General features: G+C 48.6%; 6 protein-coding genes across 6 annotated transcripts; 2 read left to right on the top strand and 4 right to left on the bottom strand.

The window, feature by feature from the left end:
• Window positions 1-200: 200 nt before the first annotated feature.
• Window positions 201-1,578, top strand: H6S33_011602 (uncharacterized protein; the record flags this gene model as incomplete). The annotated part of the gene is made up of 2 exons (XM_044842982.1): window positions 201-674; window positions 745-1,578. The coding sequence occupies 2 exons, from the start codon at window positions 201-203 to the stop codon at window positions 1,576-1,578; spliced, it is 1,308 nt and encodes a 435-aa protein (XP_044696370.1).
• Window positions 1,579-4,775: 3,197 nt separating this feature from the next.
• On the bottom strand, window positions 4,776-5,353 carry H6S33_011603 (uncharacterized protein; the record flags this gene model as incomplete). Its single annotated transcript, XM_044842983.1, has 2 exons — window positions 4,776-5,009; window positions 5,084-5,353. 2 exons carry the CDS (start codon window positions 5,351-5,353, stop codon window positions 4,776-4,778), a joined length of 504 nt encoding a protein of 167 aa, XP_044696371.1.
• A 574-nt stretch (window positions 5,354-5,927) lies between these two features.
• Window positions 5,928-6,973, bottom strand: H6S33_011604 (uncharacterized protein; the record flags this gene model as incomplete). Its single annotated transcript, XM_044842984.1, has 4 exons — window positions 5,928-6,332; window positions 6,394-6,504; window positions 6,567-6,746; window positions 6,833-6,973. 4 exons carry the CDS (start codon window positions 6,971-6,973, stop codon window positions 5,928-5,930), a joined length of 837 nt encoding a protein of 278 aa, XP_044696372.1.
• Window positions 6,974-7,422: 449 nt separating this feature from the next.
• On the top strand, window positions 7,423-7,986 carry H6S33_011605 (uncharacterized protein; the record flags this gene model as incomplete). Its single annotated transcript, XM_044842985.1, has 4 exons — window positions 7,423-7,454; window positions 7,555-7,580; window positions 7,673-7,788; window positions 7,861-7,986. The coding sequence occupies 4 exons, from the start codon at window positions 7,423-7,425 to the stop codon at window positions 7,984-7,986; spliced, it is 300 nt and encodes a 99-aa protein (XP_044696373.1).
• Window positions 7,987-8,708: 722 nt separating this feature from the next.
• On the bottom strand, window positions 8,709-9,113 carry H6S33_011606 (uncharacterized protein; the record flags this gene model as incomplete). Its single annotated transcript, XM_044842986.1, has 1 exon — window positions 8,709-9,113. One exon carries the CDS (start codon window positions 9,111-9,113, stop codon window positions 8,709-8,711), a length of 405 nt encoding a protein of 134 aa, XP_044696374.1.
• An 8,320-nt stretch (window positions 9,114-17,433) lies between these two features.
• H6S33_011607 (uncharacterized protein) lies at window positions 17,434-17,825 on the bottom strand (the record flags this gene model as incomplete). The annotated part of the gene is made up of 3 exons (XM_044842987.1): window positions 17,434-17,500; window positions 17,570-17,680; window positions 17,749-17,825. The coding sequence occupies 3 exons, from the start codon at window positions 17,823-17,825 to the stop codon at window positions 17,434-17,436; spliced, it is 255 nt and encodes an 84-aa protein (XP_044696375.1).
• Window positions 17,826-19,332: the final 1,507 nt, after the last annotated feature.

Raw genomic sequence — 19,332 nt, forward strand, 5'->3', positions numbered from 1 at the left:
GACGAAGGGACTGGGCTGAGATTGGACATACCTGTGTGGTAGTTAACGTTGAGTCGTCGACTTACAACCACTCACCACTCACTACTAACCAAACCACCACCACCCCGCTCGGTCAAGATATAAGGCCAGCCTCCCCAACACCATCACCACCTAACCACCACCACCACAACAGACAACACCCAGCCAGCCAGCCAGCAACCATGCGTATCTCACACGACACTCTCTCGCCAGACCTCATCCACCTTCTCTCCGCCTTCACGACGACCTTCGCCTCCACGGCAAACTCCTTTCTCACGCAGGAGTCCGTGCACTCTGAGCCCTTCAGCCGCGTGTGCGAGCTCCACACCACGCTGCTGTACCTCTCGGAGTCGCCGCACCCCACCGCCCTCCTCCAGAAGCTTGGCGGCAGAGGCGGGGACGGCGATGGGGACGATGGCGACCTGAAGCACGCGCAGGAGCTGCTGGGGTTCATGCTGAACGCGGAGTTTATGCTGTGGGAGCTGTATCGCGGGCAGGGGTGCAGCGTGCTGGAGAACCCGAGCTTGTTCCATTGGGTCACGGTGGGGCGCGAGTGGGAGAGGAGGGAGCGCACCGCCGAGTGGGGCGTGAGGGAGAAGGTGCTGAAGATTAGGGTGGCGTTCGTGAGGGGGATTCTGTGTGAGGAAGGTCCGAAGGTGAGTTGGCTCTGCTCCTTGAGAATGTTGTGAGGGAGAGCAATGTGGGCTGATTGATGTGTGGTGATAGTTGGCAGAGTTCACGCCTCACGATTGTGCGTCCCGTGGCCTCGACTTCCCCGTCGACCTCTCGGCATTCATGCCTGCGCTGCATGCTCAGGGCATCTATGATGACTACGAGGAGCCGGCGGCCGCGGCGGTAGAGCCACAGCCAGAGCCAGAGGAGCCAGAGGAGCCAGAACCCTCCTACAGCAGCCTACTCGAGAACTCGACCGACGAGTCCGGGTACTCGTCTGCGGCCTCGCCTCCAGCGACTCCCACACCAGCCGACCAGCTGACGGCGCTCCTCCTCAAGGCCACGACGGACCAGCTCCCCACACCGCTCACCCAGCATCTGCTGACGCACCTCTCGACCAATCGTAGCCTCCTCTCAACCTACCCGCTCGACTTCCTCTCGGTGTCTACGCTCGCCGCATATGTCTCCTGCAATCCAGTCCTGGCCCGCGGTATTGTCGTGCTCCTGCTCGAGGCTACGTCGCTGGCGCGGCGTGCGGAGGTGCTAGGGACGCTTGCGGGGCTGCCAGTAGCACTCGGAATGTTGGATCTAGTGAACCGCGTGCTCATGGAGGTTGGTCTTCTGGGCGCGCAGGAGAAGAGCCATCTGCTGCACGGGTACCTCAACAATGCGATCCGTGCAGCTGAGGAAGAGAGCGGTGGGAAGCGGGTCCAGACGAGGATCGTACAGTTGATTGTGCTGTTCGTAACAGCGCTGATCAGGGGCGAAGTTGTTGCGCCGGAAGAGGTGTTTTACGAGGTGCAGGAGCTGGGCGTCAGGTTTGCGTGGGTGAGGGAGGCGAGGGAGTTGTGGAGAGGCTTGTGTGCGGCGACTGAGGGCGAGGTTTAATTTGGGTTTGGGGGTGTATTATAGTTACGTCTGTTTTTTTGTGCGCTGGGAGGACGTTGTTCTCGTTGGAGGGCGGGATGGTAGGTATGATAGGTAGGTAGTATCTCATATGCGGGATCGATTGAGAAGGGTGTATTTATTTATCTCTTCCTTCTTTTTTTTCTTTCTTACTTACTTTACTTTACTTTATCCTCCCATGGATGAATTGGAAGGATGGGGGATTTATTATATCGATCTTTCATCCTCCTTCCTTCCTTCTTCTTTCTTCCTCTTTCTTCCTTCTTCTGGTATTCTTATGTCTGCACACGACGTAACGACGCAACGCTTCTCTTTTGTTCTTTCTCTCTTATTATCATCATCATCATTATAGGTCGGGTCGGGTCGGTCGGTGTTCTGTCCTGGTTCTTAATCATCAGTTACTAAAAATGGAGGGGCTGTAAAAGTTTGGGCGGTAAGATATGGAGGCATGGGATAGGGTGGGATCGGGATGGCATCGGGGTGCGGATTGCATGGAGTACTTAGTGTTACGGTTGGTGGTTATGGTGGTAATTAGAGGTTGGCTGGCTGTGTATATTCTTTATCTTTTGTGGTGGCGGTTGTGGGTTGTCGGAGGAGGGGTGAGGGAGACGGTGAGGGAGTGGAGGGGAGCCGGTGAGGGAGACGGTGAGGGAGTGGAGGGGAGCCGGTGAGGGGCCGGGGGAGGAGGGAGGGGGATAAAAATTGTGGATAGTATAGTAGAATAGGTTAGATAGGGGCGGTAATGTGATTGGGTCTAATGTTGGAGCTTACTGCGTCTCTTGCGTGCTGTGTGTTGCGTTGTGGTGATTTTATGGGGTGGTAGTGGGGGGAGTGGGTTCGGGTGGTAATGGTAGTGGGAGTGACGGATGGGGGGTGGAAATGATCGATATGCCGTATTGATGGACTTGGGGTTGGTCTGTAGGGACGTTGTCCAGGGTGCGGGTTTGTAGTAGGCAGGATGATAGGAGATAGGAGACGGGATTCGTAGAGGTAGTGGGAGAGTTGGGAGAGAGGTTGCAGACTCGGATGGTAGGAGGATTGTAGTCGTGGGTTGAAGGTGGAAATTGTGGGTGCCGGCTACTACACCAGACCGGACCAACGGCAACTTAGGCAGCTTAGTTAGGACTCCGGGGTAGAGCTTCTAATAATACACATATACGGCAGCAAGAGAACTGGTTAGCTGTAATCGTCTTTTGTGTTTCTGTTGAATTCAAGCCTGCGTACCTATGGAGCTTGGTTGTGAATCGTTTATGAACTGTCTCCTCAAGGCCTCTCTCTACAGTGGGGCGGTGGTGTTTCCTAGCTCTAGACAGTTATAGTTATTCGAGTAAAAGGTCGGGAATGGGTTTTTCACTTGTGTGGGAATAGTAGCTGACAGCTTGATATACCGATTCTCCCACTAATCAGAAAGTCGTGGTGAGTAAATGAGTCAATGCTATAAATATCTTCTATATTATATGGCAGAAATATACCTGGAAGTGACGGTCGACGAGACGGAGATACAGGTCTGATCTGTGTCAACTCTATCTATACCCCAGTACAGTGGCGATGTACACGGCCAACGTACCACTTGCACTTAGCAAGATTAAGTAAATCATTGGTATCTCTCAGACTTATAGGCGGCACATGTACATATATACTCATCTATCCCTCTATAATCCAGAATCTAGAGTTTATAACCTACCCGACACGTACCACCCAAGGCCGGCTCATACTTCCTTCCCCGTTCTACAGTTCACTGCAAGGCCAAAGACCCTCGGAACAGATGGCCAAGCTGAGGGCACTAGAGATCGTGAGATCCGGTGTCTGTAAATGCGAGTGATCCTGTATGGTTCTGGGAATGGTATCAAAAGTGTGTGATTATCATTGATACAGGTAGTCCTTGGAACCTTGGCGTGCGGTCTCGGTAGTTGAGATTGGGGTTTTAGGGTGAAACTGTGGTTGGTTTAAATCAATTTTGAGAAATACGGGGCTTCCTGATCGATCAAATACTGATCTGTTCGATTCTGTATGCACTAGTACTGTGCCAAACACTACTAGCAGACTCAACCCACACTCATCAACACCACAAGCTATATATCCTACCTCTTAACTCCCCTAAAGACCACGACGGAACTACTTTGCACTACACACCGCACCACGCCGGGACCCACCCCACGCACGCTAAGCTAAGCGGCGTAAAAAATGGAATAAAAATCATTACCCTACCCACACATCCATGCCTCGCTAGCTCAATCGGTAGAGCGTGAGACTCTTAATCTCAAGGTTGCGGGTTCGACCCCCGCGTGGGGCTTCAATGAAGCTACTCTTTTGCTATTCTCACTATCAGTTTCTCTAGTGAGAATATCGATAGACTTTTTTTGGGCTGCCTTTGCTGCCAAGAATTTGTGTCTGACTGGGAGAATCGGGTTTCGTTCTTTAAGGCAGGTGTAAGGTCTTAACGGGGGGTGGGAGAGTGATTGGGAGTGTGGATGGGAGCGAGTGGAGCTGGTCAGCGCGTGTGGGTTATGGGGCGAGTGATTGATTATGACCGACTGGAGGAAACGAAGTGCATGTGTAAATCCGTCGCTTTAATAGACGTATATCTTTAGGCACAGGGCAAAAGTATTAACGGGACTTACTTTGTCCTGACACTGATATAGGCAGAAATAATCCAGTTTAGATCATGGGGGGCGTATTGGGACGTTGAGATTATGAGGCCTAACATTTTGTTCGCCGGGTTTGAACTCTTATAGTATTTCAGGAAGTGGTTTTGGTCGGTATGGAGTGATTTAGATGGTAGTGAAACTATTGAGACTTAGTACTTCTCCTAATATTACTATTACCCATACATCTCAAATAATACAATTAGGTGATTGGAGGCTGCTACGTGTATTTACCGGTCTGTATTATGTATATTTACCCTGCTAACCGGTCGTCCCGATCTGGCATTCAGTACTATTCTCACTACTATTTCTAAGTAATGATATGATGGCACATCCAGTTACTACCAGGGAAAGCAAAGCACGGCACTGTTTATACGGACATCTACAGCCTACACACAGCCACCAGACCGACCATAGACGCCAACCTCAAACCTCCTAAAAAAAACCACCAATTCCTCGAACGATATATATTTCATTAACTCTTTAATAATAAAAAAACGCCCTATCCTACACCCCCCACCTCCTCTCCCTCGTCTACCCCACCTTATTAAAGCTCCCCGGCTTCCCCGCATGCAAGACCCCCCACAGCCTCACCAGGCTCTCATAACCCACGTTATCCCCCGTCCTCAACACCGCCGCCGCATCCACATTCAGCGGCGAGTCCGGCTCGGGGCTCTGCAGCAGCTGATGGATCGCCGTGAGCGTCGCGCTGATGGTGTAGGCGGGCGTCCAGTTTGACTTTAGCAGGTCGAGGCATATCTCGCCCGTCTGTTTTCCCCCACCACCACTGTCAGCCCCTGCCCCCACCCTCCCCGCCAACACAAAAAGACAGAAAAACATACCTTCAAATGCACATTCGGGTGACAAATACCCGTCAAGAAAGTCATGATCGGGGGCGAATGGGGATAGTTCGGCGGGATCTTTATATCGATCTTCCACTTGCCCCCTTCATAGGGCGTGTTCTCGACGCCCTTGAGGATCGCGTGCCAGTGCAGGAGGTCGTCCTCGGAGACGGGCTCGAGCGACTCGAGGCATGAGTTTGGTTCGGTGCGGTAGGCGGAGAGCTCTTTGAGGAGGCGCCGGGTTACGGGGGAGCCGGAGGAGGAGGCCATGGTGTGTGTTGTGTTGTTTGCGTGTGTATGGGGGGTTTGTGTGTGGTTTGGTTTGGGGGGTATGGGTGAATTGGGGATGTGAGGTGGTGGTGGTGGGGAAGGGAGGAAAGGTTGTTGGGAGCTGGCGCGACGGGGGACGTGTCAAGCAAGCTTTTGGCTGGGGTGCTGTGCTGCTGCTAACTGCCATATTGCCGGGCCGAGGCTGGTTGGTTGACTGGCTTGCTACAGCGAATCACAGCTGGGCGCTTGGAGCAGAAAGATAGCAATTGTGGAAAATAGAGTAGGTAATCTTGATCAATTGAAGAAGTGGCGATTTGCGATCTTCATAGTAGAGTAGTAAAAAAAAAAAACCAAAGAAGAAGCTATGTACTGGAAAGAAGCAAAAGGATAGAAAGAAAAAAGTCCCGCCCCACCACAATGCCCCCCCCAATTTTTGTTTCCCTTCCCTTAATTGAAAATTTACAAACGCAATGTCACTCAGGGTTTAACTACATAGCTATGCAGTAATACTTTGCTTAGCAGAAGTAAGAGTAGTAGGCTGACATCTACCTGCTTTTTCTATCATTACCCTGCCCTAATTCCTCAACCCCAACAAGATATTCGCTCCACTACCGCCCTCCTTCCCACCCCCGGGCAGATACGACACATTCGGGTTACTCGCCAGCGTCTGTGCAATCTCCTTCGCCGCCTCAATGCGACGGATCTGGATCAAACCGTCACCAGCCTTATCCACAGCCCTCGAGATGGTCTCTGCAGACTCTGCCTCACCCTCGGCGCGGATGACGGAGGCCTGGCGCTCCTGCTCGGCCTTCTCGACGATGAAGCGCGCGCGCTCGGCGTCCTGCTGCGCAATCTGCTTCTGCTCAACGGCCTTGGTGAATTCGCGGCCGAAGGTCATGTGGGTAATAGAGACATCCTCGAGCGCAATATTAAACTCTTGCGCGCGCTTGAGGAGGTCGGCGCGGATGCGGTTGGAGACCTGAAAGACGAGTGGGTTAGGGTTTGTGGTTAGGTTTTGGGGGAGGAGGGAGGATACTGACCTGCTCACGCTGGGTGATGAGCTCGGCGGCGTCGAATTGGGCGACGATGGACTTGAGGACTTCGTTTCCGATGGAGGGGAGGACACGCTCGTCGTAGTCTTGACCGAGAGACTTTGGAAAAGGTCGGATATCAGACTGGAGCTCTACTGCTATCAACTGTGGGAGGATCATACCTGGTAGATCTTGGGGAGAGCCTTAACCTCAGGCCTGTGTAGGACTCTGAGTGTCAAGCTGACCATCTGGAGATCCTTTGAACCGGTGGTGGTGGAGATGTTTCTGGGCTTTGTGCGGACATCGTAGACAATTGCCTTCTGGAGCCATGGGACGAGGAAGTGTGTTCCCTCGTTGACAACCTTTTTTTATATATGCATCGTATCAGTATATACTATCATCCACACACTGAGGAATAATGTTTGGGCAGGGACGAGGAGAAACAAACAGTTTCCTTGACACCGCTAATCCTATCAAAGATGACGGCCCTGCTGCCACCCTTCACATCATAGATGGACAGCTGGAAGAGCGACACACCGACCGCTGCGGGGATGGCCAACCGAGAGACGAGGTTCAGGATTCCCGACATTGTAGACTTCTAATCTGCAGAGTTTATCACGGAAGAGTGTGATAGGTTGGGTTGGTGGGATGGGGTTAATTAGTTTCGCGATGGTGGTGGGGGTGATGATCCAAACCCAGCACGACGACGTCGTTAGAGAAAATGCCCACCCTTAGTCATCCCCTCCATCCATCCTCCGGCCCGCGTAGGACCTGGACTGGGGCTGCTGGCTGCTTAACGGTAACGGTAACGGGCACCGGCGAATCACGGTCGCGGGAAAGGCCCTTTACCCTCCCTTCCCTCTTTCCCATCGCCCCACGTTTACCGATTGATAAATATCAACCGCACCCACCCCTTCCACCTTCCCCCCAACGACGCCTCAAACACAAACACCACTCTCGCTCCTCGCAGCAAAACTTTCGCTCTAAACCGCGTTTTTTTTCAATCAATCTTTTCTTTCGAATTCGACATCTGCAGCAATGGGTGGCGGTGGTGAAAAAATGCCCGGGAAGTATGTTGATTGCACACCCGCCCCTCCCTCCCTCCCTCCCTCCTTACCCGGATGGATGGATTGAGATTGATATATGCTGACGGATCTTGATGCACGATAGTTATATTGGATGGTGGGGATCATTCGGTACGTAGAGCACACCCAACACCACCTACCCTCACCTCCACCTGCACCTCCACTCCACCTCCACGATAACCAACTAACACCCCCTCCCACAGGCTCCCCTCCCCAGAAGGGCATAACAACCTACACCCTCTCCGCCAACCGTCAGAAGCCACTCAAGGGAGCCGCCCACGCCGCGGTCTTCAACACCTGGCGCCGCTTCCGCTCACAGGTACCCTCTCCCTACTCTCCAACCTATATACCATACCCCGCATCCGGGTAATTAACACAAATGAACAAATAGGTCCTATACGTTGCCCCGCCCTTCGTTGTTGCCTACCTCCTCATGGACTGGGCCGAGAGGAGGAACCACTTCCTCAACAGCAAGGAAGGTCGTGCGCTCTACGCCGAGTCCGGGTCCGCGGAGTAAAAAGGAGCTTCTAGCTAGCGGGCGATTTGGACAGTAACTTTCTTTTTTTTTTTGAGCTGGAGATGGGTGCTTTTTTTGTATAAAAAATTGATATCTAAATACGCTCTTTCTTTTTAACGGTATCGTGAAGTGTGTACCTATGAGGTCCGGGTAGATATTGATATATGGTTTGGGATGTGGGGGTCCAGTGGGGTGGATGTGGGTTTGGGTTTGGATGCAGACGTGGGGGAATAGAGTAGAGACGGGGATGGAAGTGGTAGTGATGGTCTGTGGTTTCAGATCTCAGGCTGAACCTCTGGACCTCTCTCTGGCCTTGAAGATCAAGTGTGTAAATGATATCATGCGACCCAAAGCAGCACCGCCCATGCAGCATCACGTCATTCCTACATAGACTATCAGTCACCAGCATTCACTTGCTTCTCGAGAAATCACTCGGTCTTGGTCAATCAAAATGAAACAAAACGAAGCGTAGTATTAATATTAGATAGTTCGGTCGCTGTAAAGTAAAGTTGATAACGAAAGGAATAAAAGGAAAAATCTAGCCAACCCCCGCCTGCCCGTCTAATCTATGGTGGTGCATGTGCGGGGATGGTACCGCGATCCGATCTATCTATCTAAACCAACACCTCTAAAAACAGAACAAAACAAAGGAAAGAAATTGTTGCTTTTATTGCTCCTGGAGCGAAAATGAACGTTGTGAATCCAAACTCCTTCCCATCCGTTTACGCCTTTTTGTTTTCTCCCTTGACTTCCCTCTTCTGTTGCTGCTGCTGCGGCTGCTGCTCCTCTTCCTCATCCTCCTCTTCGTCGCTGTCCTCCTCACTTCCCCCGCTTAGCTCCTCGAACTCCTCTTCAAACTTCATCCTGATCTCGTTTCCCCAGAAAGCCTCTTCTTCGAACGAGACGGCTCCCGATGCCGACTGCAGCCTTTCGTACGTCTTCCACCCTCCAAGGCGCCCTTTCGACTGCGGTTCGATTGACCTGAATCGGCGAAGCTTCACGGGGCTCTGGTTGTGGATGTACTCAAAGTACTGGTCGATGGAGTTGCACATGGCGCGGACCTTGAGCTTTGAAGGCTCCGTCTTTGGCGGTGTGCGCCGTGGGGGCGCGAGCGACGAGACGGCCATTTTTGATTATTTTTTTTTCCGAAGTTTTTGAAATTTAGTTCCAGGTGAGCTAGATACGTTTTATTTTTTTGTTTGTTTTTGCGGTTTTTTTTTAGGCGGGTTGAAGTTGTGTTGACAGTTGACGGACGTTTATCTCGGTCAAACTTCTGTGTGCGCTCTAAAATCAGCAACCAGTCCGGGCTTAGAATAGAAAGAGGGGGGGGCGCTCAAACTTACCAGTAAAAAGAGAGAAAGGTAACTATCTCTTTTATATTTTCAGCCCTTAGCTGCGCCTCCTCTCTCACTCTCTCACTCGCCTCTTATTCACACCTCGCACACAAAAAATTCGGTTGTATCGGTAAGTTCATACTGTTGTGTGTCGGAGGAAAAGGAAAGCGCGAACCAAGGGGGGGGGACTGCTGTCGCATCTTATATGTCTGTTGCAAGCTGACAAAGAAAAGCAAATTAATAGATTGCCCATGGGACTGTCTTTTTCCAATCCCCCCCCCGGGGGGGGGGGGGGGGGGGTGATGATATAAATACCTCCTTTTTTTCTTTTCTTTCCCTGGTTATCTATCGCACCCAACTTTTTGACTCAGGTTATTATTATGATGTAGTCCAAACACTTGCCAAGAAGGGTCCTTTCTTGCGCGCGCTGCTGACATTTATGACTTGCTGACGCTGAAACAGGGCAGGCAGAGCGCGCGCAGTTAGTTGGCTTCGGGCGAGTGATGCGAGATGAAGCCAGTAGATCCAGCTAGTGCCACGTTTATCCCTGCTTATCGGTGATTCGTTCGTTTGAGGCCTTTTGGACAACAAAATCCGAAATTCCCAAAGTTGGCAATTAGCACGTGAAAGATCGATAATACGATTGGTTTGGTAAAGCTTACTTTTATCCCAGATTAGATCGAAGCCGTATTGGAAATTCGCATAGGTAGGTGCTCTAAGTACATGGACCTAGATCATAGCCCTTCCTATCATTTCGCACAGTTCATCGGGCAGATATGTCTCTTCACTTTCGACCAGTCCGTCTGAGTCCTGATTAGCTTCAACACTGCGTAACATAACTCTCGGCGCCAAACCGGGTGGTGTAATGAGGGACAAGCCATTAGCGGCCTAGCCAGTGATAGACGAAGATGAATGAACAGAAGGTGGACAAGGTTCATCACATTCACTGAATCAATACTACAGAACTCCATATTGCTCTCTTACGTACGCAGTATCCTTCGTAATCATCAGTGTTACAGTGAGGGTTAGGGCTAATTCGGGTTAATCTATATCCGCCGGCCTGATCAGATAATCAATCGATTTTGCCTTGTCACGGAAAGCGATAAGCATTTAGATCGAGATAGAAATTACGGCGGCAGGTCTTAATCTTATAGTAATATAACCATCAATGCTTAACTATTACTCGATCTATCTCACCCCATGCCATAGCCCTCGCGATCGGGGCTTGTGCTTGTGGAAGATATATGTCCTAAACCCAAAGACAATCTCGAGTGATCTAATATGATTAAATATTATTTTCACAAGGCTCTGGAGCTACATGTATATATCTCAATCGCTACCCTCTTATTTAGCATCATTCTACCCCGTAGTCCAATATTTATACATGAATCGAGACTCTCCTCGAAACATTGTCAGAAAGATGTAATAAAATGTCTCAAGATATCTCAAGTCGAGTCTTACTAGAAGCTCTAATTTGTTTCAGGGGACATTTAAGTAGCAGAAGCAGCTTAGTGGGTACGGGCCTGGCTTAGAGCTCGAGCTGGTTCGGGTTGTGGGAATAAAGGCTCGTGTTCGAGTACAAAGTTCTCGAGTCCAAAGCTCGAACCAGCTTGGCTCGAGCCCAACACTACAAGTTAAAGTTAAGCTCGTGGAACTTGAGGTCAAAGCTCAAGTAGAGATATACAGCTCAGCTCTTTGACCACACGGAACTTGCAGGGTGAACGTAAGTATACTTCAACTCATGAAGTGTTACGAGAGTGGAAAATTGATACCTCCTATGAGAGTAATATCTTCATATTTATAAGGCTACCATGTCTTTGGCCCCTTTCTTTTGGAAAGTAGGATCAGCACTCTCTCTATAAGGGTACTCTCGCTATATATATACAAGAGTACCACTTTCCGGTCCTGGCTCCCGAGCGTACCCCCATAAGCCTTTGCTGTAATCTTTTCAACTACGTGCTAGGGCTCCAGTTTGGAGTTGAGGATAGTTAACAGCTATCGCCCTCTGAACAAGTGGCTAATTTTATTTAGTTATTCGATCGCGCTCAGGCGTGTAATTAGAAGCCGGGAACCAGACACAATACCTGGCGACGGAGAGAGGAAGTCCTTAATACGCTTGTCCCTGTTGTTTAGGGATCCGCACCGTATTACTATGCGTGCCCTTTCTAAATATGGTCACTCATTCCCCTCTGATGGCCATTGCAGTGACTTCCGGGCTTTGCAGTAGCCGGAATCTACATGTAGTTGGGTTGGACCGGCTCAAGTAGGCCAGGCCGCCGGATAGGCCGGACCGGGCCGTAATATATTTTAACTCGGCTGGGCTTTTTCCTTATTACGGTGTAAGTGGAAATTGTTTGGTTGTCAGATTAATTGAGTAAGCATGAGTCTGGTTCCTCTGCCTTTCTATCTATACCGATGCCCGAGCTTGCGGACGAAGAAATTATATGTCAATTGACGTTTCCCCGGGCTTCCGGGCAGCGTCCCGCGGCGAATTTGTCTCCTCCTTATTTCTCAAGACCGGGCTTCCCCTCTTTAGACCGGGCTAGCTCACCGGGCCGGGCCGGACTACACATAAGAGAAATCCAACAAGCCAGCCCGACCAGCCCGGTCAGCCCGGCCAAACCATATATGGAGTCCCTTGCAAAGTCTGGTTAGCCGGTCCAATTCAATGTGCGCCCTAAGTTTAACTTTTCAATCCGTCAGACCCGGTTGAATATAAAGAGCTCTCGCATCACGGTGACCGAAGAAAAGACGGCTTTCGCTAGAGCCGGTATACGTAGCTAGGAGGAGAATTTGTGTGGCGAAGAGCTGTGCTGTGTATATACGCGTTTCCCCGACTATATCAACTGTCTTGAATAAGTAGAGTACGAAATTGTCTAGTGGCAAAGCTTGTACGCAAGATCTGATGGCAGTCAGTAAAAACCATATTCATTTACGCCCCCCCCCTCTCTTTCCATACCCCCCCCCCCCCCCCCCAGTTTCATTGTAAGCATGAAACGAAGGCAAAAGTAAATCTTTGCCCTTCCACGCCCGATGGAAGGTGCCAAAACTAGGTTTGACCAACCTTGTATCATCTGATCTTTAAAGATATAAGACATCGTTCTAATCGCCCCATCCGCCAACGAAGTGGAATGACGTCCGCGGTCGTGGTGGAAATGATCGAAACCGCATGTTTTTGTAGAACAAAGAATTCCGTGGTTTCTTTGTTTGTTCAGAGAATTCTCTCCACATGGAAACGATTGTACTGTGGAGCACGGCACACGTTACTCTCTGCCTTTTCCTCGGCCTCTCGCTTGGTCACTCTCTCTCGGTCTCTGATTCATCGTTTATCTGCTGCTTATCAGTGTACCCGGGCCACCTGAAGGATGGATGCTTTAAAAGGGATTTGAGAACAGGAAGCTTACCAGTAGACGGTATACGAGATCAAGTTATCGCAAGACCGTGGTGTTGTCGCTTGCATGAGTAAAATCTAGGTTAATTATCAGTAATGCCGCTTCTGGCACGACGCTTTCTTTTTACAACCGAATTTTCACAAGTTCGTGTTATCGGAGGCCTTAGCATATTAAAAATAGCGGGGCGTTCTTCTCCTGTAGCTTGGCTGCATTGATAATTTATTATCGGCGGTAGAATAATTGTATTTTTCTGGCATAGAAAGTGCGGGTTAGGGTTACCCAAAACTCGAAATTCTTGCTGGAGACGTACATGGTACTGTACTAGCACCCCAGAGAGACTCCTGGTTGTTAGCTGATTTGAATATTCGGGAATTCACAACTCCGGATCATAAGATACCTTCAGTCAACGGTCTCAGCTGTCTCGGAGGAGGAGGTACCTTGTCTAACTACCCCGATCCATTAAAATCTTTATGAAACGCAACGTCCAAGGTATACGATCGTAAATTGACTAAGAGTATTGCATTCCCTCGATATGATTCGCAGTTCACTGGTTTACTGTTCTGCGACTGTGCGCAGCAGTATAGTAAGCACAAGACCAAACCCAGATGCCGCAGTCACCCGCACAGTTGTGTTAGACTGGCGGGCGCGAAAATTTCTGGGGTTTTCGTACCGAGACTGCTATTTTAATGTGTATAAATAATAAAAGATATCGTGCTGTTTAACTATTTAGCGGATTGCGGGATCGTAGACCTCAAGAACCAGTCGATCCACGGGAAAAACTTGCACTGCCCGCCACCTGCGCTAAGCCTACGATTAACCAGCAAAGTTATGAACAGTCTTCGGTTTCATCATATATATATTCGACGATGTGTTTTGGGTACATCAAAACTGGCAAATTCCACATTACCGAGTGATAAACTATGATTGCGGTGCATTTTGCCCGGAAAGAGCTTTCTTGCAGTAAACTGAGCTTGGACTAAGCCCGCCGTTCCATTCCGGTATTTATAGTAAGTCTAGGTCTAAGTAATCATTAACTCGTAACGGTGTAGGCGAACTCTTTATAAATGATGATGTAACCTACATACAAGGCATCGTCAGCATGGCAGCGGAAGCTCCCGCTCCAGAATTGTTATAGCTTGATGTTTATGAATTTAGGGGTGTACACGTAGAGCCCGCTGCTATCCTACCAATTGGCGAGTGCGTTTTGATAGTGTTGTAGCAGAGCGAGAAATGTTTTCCAATCTCGCGTGGTATAGAGAATGGATGAGAGACAGAGAGAATTTCTATTAGTGGAGACGCCTGTCTTTTCCTAGGTCCTCCTCCTCCCAATTTAAGTCTACAAAAGTCCACGTCTTCTTCCTTGGCGCCGTGTCACCACCGTGGTCACAGGCTACCTCCAAATACAGTGTCCCTCTCTCCCTATACAGGACGCGTACGTAATTACATGAGAAACATTAGTGACCGCGGAACGCTCAATATCCATTCGGAGGCTCTTTTGTGCGGCCTCAAGAGATTTACATATCCTCTGCATGTCTCAATGACATTTGCGCCCGTTTGTTTCTCTACCCCTGAGAAAGGATATCTAAATCTCAATAAACATCGCCTCGATCGTAGTTGACAGACACCTCAGTGAAGATTTATCAAATCAAATTAAACTTGTATAGCTGTGTATTCTCGCGATGTTTTAATAGGTAGTAATGAAATTTTATGCCTTTCACGTGCCTCTATCCCAATCTGACGTCATATGCAAGTATATGCAAGTAACCTTCGGGAATGTGCGTGCTCAATTCTTCCTGGTTAAGGCAATTGCCCAAGAATATGCGTTCCTGTTATGACCCATGTCTGTGGCAGTTTTGTAGCTAAGTTCTCAAGAAAGCACAGCGCAGCAGACCACCCCCCCGACGTTTAAAACTTCAGCGATATGAAAGAACACGATGCTGGGTCCTGTTTATTTGTCGGCGTATAGTTGGGCCCTACCGTTGACCCCGTGCAATCCAGTTTGACATGCCGTGGGATATTCCGACCCTGTTAGTATGTTTGATCGACTTGTACTGTTTTTCGAGGGGAAATTCTTTTTTATCTAGAGGAGGAAAAAATTACCTACTGTGTATCGGATGGACTGCTAGTTCTGTCGTAGCTTTTAACTTCAAGCCTCCTTGAGTGAAAATGGACAAAAGGTAATATGTCTCCATTGGCCTGGATATATTGATTGGTTCTGGGATGTAACAGACGCGCCTCGCACAGACGTCGTGCATGATCGAATAGGTCCCCACAATGCCCCCACAATGCCCCCACCCCGGATTCCCAGTGACTAGCAACAGATGAAGCTCATGTCAAGAGCACCCTCTATAGTAAAGGTAAACTATGTATTTGCTAATTCATCAGAATATCAATCTAGTCAGCCAAACAACGACCAAACCGATCATCTCACGGCACTACATGAACCATCAGTTCATTTCTCCGGTCGTTATCGTCATATCTCTGGAGAAGGGCTGACTTGGATTAAGGGTGTAACTACGGTAGGCCTGACCCAGGTTATATGTGCAATGCGGACATCCCGCTAATCCATGATGTCGATAAACCAAAGCAAGCATTCCCTTGCGTCGAGCATCCATTGCGTTTCCTCCTTCAATTGAGTTATGGGCCGATCTATGGTCCTGCGCATATCGGGATGTCGATATGGCCAAGGCTGTTCTCCGGAGGTGCATGTACCTAAATGTACTCCAATAAAATACTGGATCTCCAAGCGGCCCAGATGTTTCGGATTTAGATACACATACCTACATTTACGCTTTCGAATTTCTAAGCCTGTAATTGCGCTAGTGATGGATACATAGAATTCATTTCATGAATTTCAGAAAGTAATCAATCATGTGCAGAAAACTCACTAGAAATGATACAGGGAGTCTTGTCATGAGCCAAAAGATTAACCGGGGGATCCTCATGCCATGTTCCAAATCATCGAGATGTCATTTCTTGGTGCAGCTGTGTTTAGTGATATTATGCTGACAATGTCTAGAGAGTGCACCGTCCTCTGTTGGTTGTTCCTCGAGCAATTAATAGTAGATAGAGTAATAAAATTCTCGCTGATATTACCGAGTCTAGAGTTCCTAAATCGTCATTCTATCACGCATTTTAATCCGAGTCAAAACAACACCTACTCGGACTCCATCGGCATTCGTTCTTACCCCGCCGAGAATTACCAGTTACCAAGATACCGTAACCCACTTTTGGGCCGTCAGATCGTCAACCGAGGAATCGCTTGAACCTAGGTGCAAGGGAAGAAAGAGTTGGAACAAGCCAAGGTACTGGTAACTTCACACTCACATGGAGTCAAGTGTCTTGAAATGGTACGGGACTCAGAGGCTGTATCTGTTTTGTCACGCATATGAGGTCTGGGTTTTGTACGCTAATTGGAAAGACACTGCACTCTCCGTCAAGAACGCTAGGTTACAAATATTTCAAGATCAGCAGTCAACCGAAAAAAAGGGATCCCCCAGGGCCTCGGCACCCTTTTTTGCGTTTTCGGGATAAGAGCAAGCAGGTATGCACTTACAGTTAGAGGCAAAACGGCGGCAACTCCGGCGAGGCAGGCCGTTCAGGCAATAGTGGGGGAGAGAAAGAAACCGCGCAAGCCCTGAGCTGCAACAGTTACTGAAAACAACCCTGGCCCAATGAAATAGATTAACACCCGCTTCAACCTTGCTTCTAAGTCGCCCTCGACATTAAATTTCCCACGGCACTGGCATCCACGCGGCGAAGGCACACGTGGTAATCACGACGGAGTTCATAAAGGACCCTTCAGGGCATCAGCGGCACTATTTTCAGAAGGGAACATGTTACTTGTTGAGGTTATCTTCCAGAAATGAGCAGAGAGAGGCTCGGGTTTCAACGCTCACCAATAAGACACTGAGCACGGCGGTTGTTTCGTGTGAAGCATCATGGAGAAGACACAGTTCAAATCCAAATCCCGGGCCCGTGGGTTTATAGATCAAAAAGGGAAAGTGAATGGAAACGCCACAAAACGTTTTCGAGCCCCGAAAAACCAAAACCGAGGATGTTTCTGATGATCGCTGTTTCTGATGCCACCAAAATTTGTTCTCTGCACTCGCCGCGTGATAGTAAAACATGCATTCTTTTGCACGTATCGGATAAGAATTCCCGGTGGCTTTTGAGGGTTTATGCTCCATTTAAGGTGCCAGTTCCAGAAAATTTCGTATTTCCGGACACGAGGAGATGCTGCATTTACATATCGCTTCCGCAGGGCCTTTTGATTCCCTATCACGCCGGTCCGTTGAAGATGCGGAGAATCAGACCCAGAGTATGGTAGGGAATTTATGTACCTGTTGATATATATAACTAACCTTGCATAAAGTTACACATCGTGCAGTTGTGGGATTTGGTCCTGCTTCATGAAAGGGATGAGAAACCTTCGATGCAACGAACATGCTGCACCTCCGAGGAACCAGGAACTAGAGTATATGTATGTAGGTACTTTCAGCTGCAATCCTTTGATGCTTTCATCCCTGCCATTCATGCTGCAGCCACAAAACAAGTTAAGGAGCCCCGTGAACAGGTCGCCAGAAATGTTTTCTTGTTCTTTTTGGTTTAAAGAGCTACCGTTTCTAGCCGGAAATCATTTCATCCGATATCCTAAAGTCTTTCTTTGGAACCGTGGATAATAACCAGATGCAGCAGGTCTGATATAGACAAATGCTTCTTTACCAAAAGCGAACAGGGTGTCGAAAATGGTCGACATACTTTTCGCGTGAGATGAACCCTTGTTCGCTTGGCGTTTAGATCAGACGAAATGGCGCGAGAAAAGACTAGAGTGTAACGAGTTTATGTACTCTGTACCTACAGTATTCCCCAGATTTCTCCTGTTCGTCCGATCTAGGACCTGCGTCCCTGAAGGGGGTTTCAAGAGCTGTATGTCTGCGGGATGGAGATGACAAAGGGACGAGGTTTCTCTACTACTGTCAATATAATGGTAATAAGATATAATTGCAAAAGGTGTTTTTCGGTGGACCTCTTACTTGTATGCACCTATTGACCCGATCCATGAACCCTCCCGAGCCCCGTTTGGTAATAGACCAGGGAGAGCTGGTTTCATTCAGAGCGGAGTTTCGAGACCGCACAGACTCTGATATAGGTATGCGTCTGAGCATGAATACTTGTCTGTGGCAGCATCATCCGTGCTGTGTAGCCATATCTTTTTGGGATTTTTAGAGTGTGGGATTAGAGAAGGACACACTCATCTACTAACAAGGGTCCAGTCCAGGTAAAATCGAATCCTTGACGTGATAATCCATTGGTATCTATATGGATTCATATGGGTGCACTGGTGGTGAATAATGAAGATGATGAAGAGTCTAAAAACAAGTAGAGTGTAACTACACGCAAGAGGTAAGAATCGAGACGTAACATATATGTTCTATCTTTGCCTGTACGGGTAGCTAGCCAGGCAGAGCATGTCTGTAACATCGTGCACTGTCTCACAGTGGCCGCTTGGATTACATGCCGCAATCATCTCGGTAAAAATATAACTTTTACGGTGATCTCGCTTTTGACCAATTTCCGTTACCTGGGCGTTCTTCTGCCTGGACACCATATATTCTTGTATGTACAATACATGTATGTTGGTATGTACAATACAGGCCAGCTGTCAAGGTGTACAATATCTCCTTTTGTACTACCGGAATCTTCAATTGTCAGCCTATCCATCGTATCATATCATTATCCTCCACATCCTTAACCATAACCATAACCACACATATTCATTCATACTTATCACCGAGTACCTATACCTTTTTATCTCATACAGTCATTGTCATCATAATCATCACCATCAGTGCTCTGTTCGCTGCATGCTTTGTGTTAACCAGCTATTGCTTGCATATTTGCTCCATCTGGCTGCCAGTACGTAGCGAGGGTTGAGTCGTTGACGTAGGTACGTACATATTCCAACGCTGCTGTGTTCTACTTTTCAATTGTCGTCATCTTTTGCAGCAATTGCTCCTTCGTTGCTCAGCCTAAGCTGCTTGGTGCTCAGTTCTTTGCCATCTGACACATCCAAAAAAAGAAAACAAAAGCTTTAATCTTCAATCAGTAACAGCAACCTTCCGAGGTTTGACTACGGTAAGGTTGAGGGGTGGAACAATATAAATGTGGGTGGTCCATAAACATACTGGCCTGCCTTGTTCGCAAATCCTAATTCTATTCCGCATGAAATAGCTCCACAGTTCTCATTCGGTCCAATCAAAATCATCGTCATCGGAGAATTTAGCGCAACAGAAGAAGCAGAGAAGACCAAGTATCCAACGGAAAGAAGAGACGAAAGGAAATAAAGAATTGTAACTGTAGCGATCAATCAAACAGATATTTTCCTCCCCCCATCTCTTACTCTTCTACATCTTACTGCATTCGGTACAGGCCAAGGCTTCTTTTGCATCTGTCCGACCCTTCTTGCGCTTATTAGTGTTGTGGGTTACTCCAAGAGCGGTTACATTAGCACGAACCCGTACGTACCGTATCGGGAATCCCCACACAGAACCAGCGTACATATTATACTTACAGCTTCCCTCTCCCACCTTTTGCTCATTTTCCCATTTTCCTACCCT

Source organism: Morchella sextelata (assembly GCF_020137385.1).
Source record: "Morchella sextelata strain SCLS chromosome Unknown scls_6, whole genome shotgun sequence".
NCBI lineage: Eukaryota > Fungi > Ascomycota > Pezizomycetes > Pezizales > Morchellaceae > Morchella > Morchella sextelata.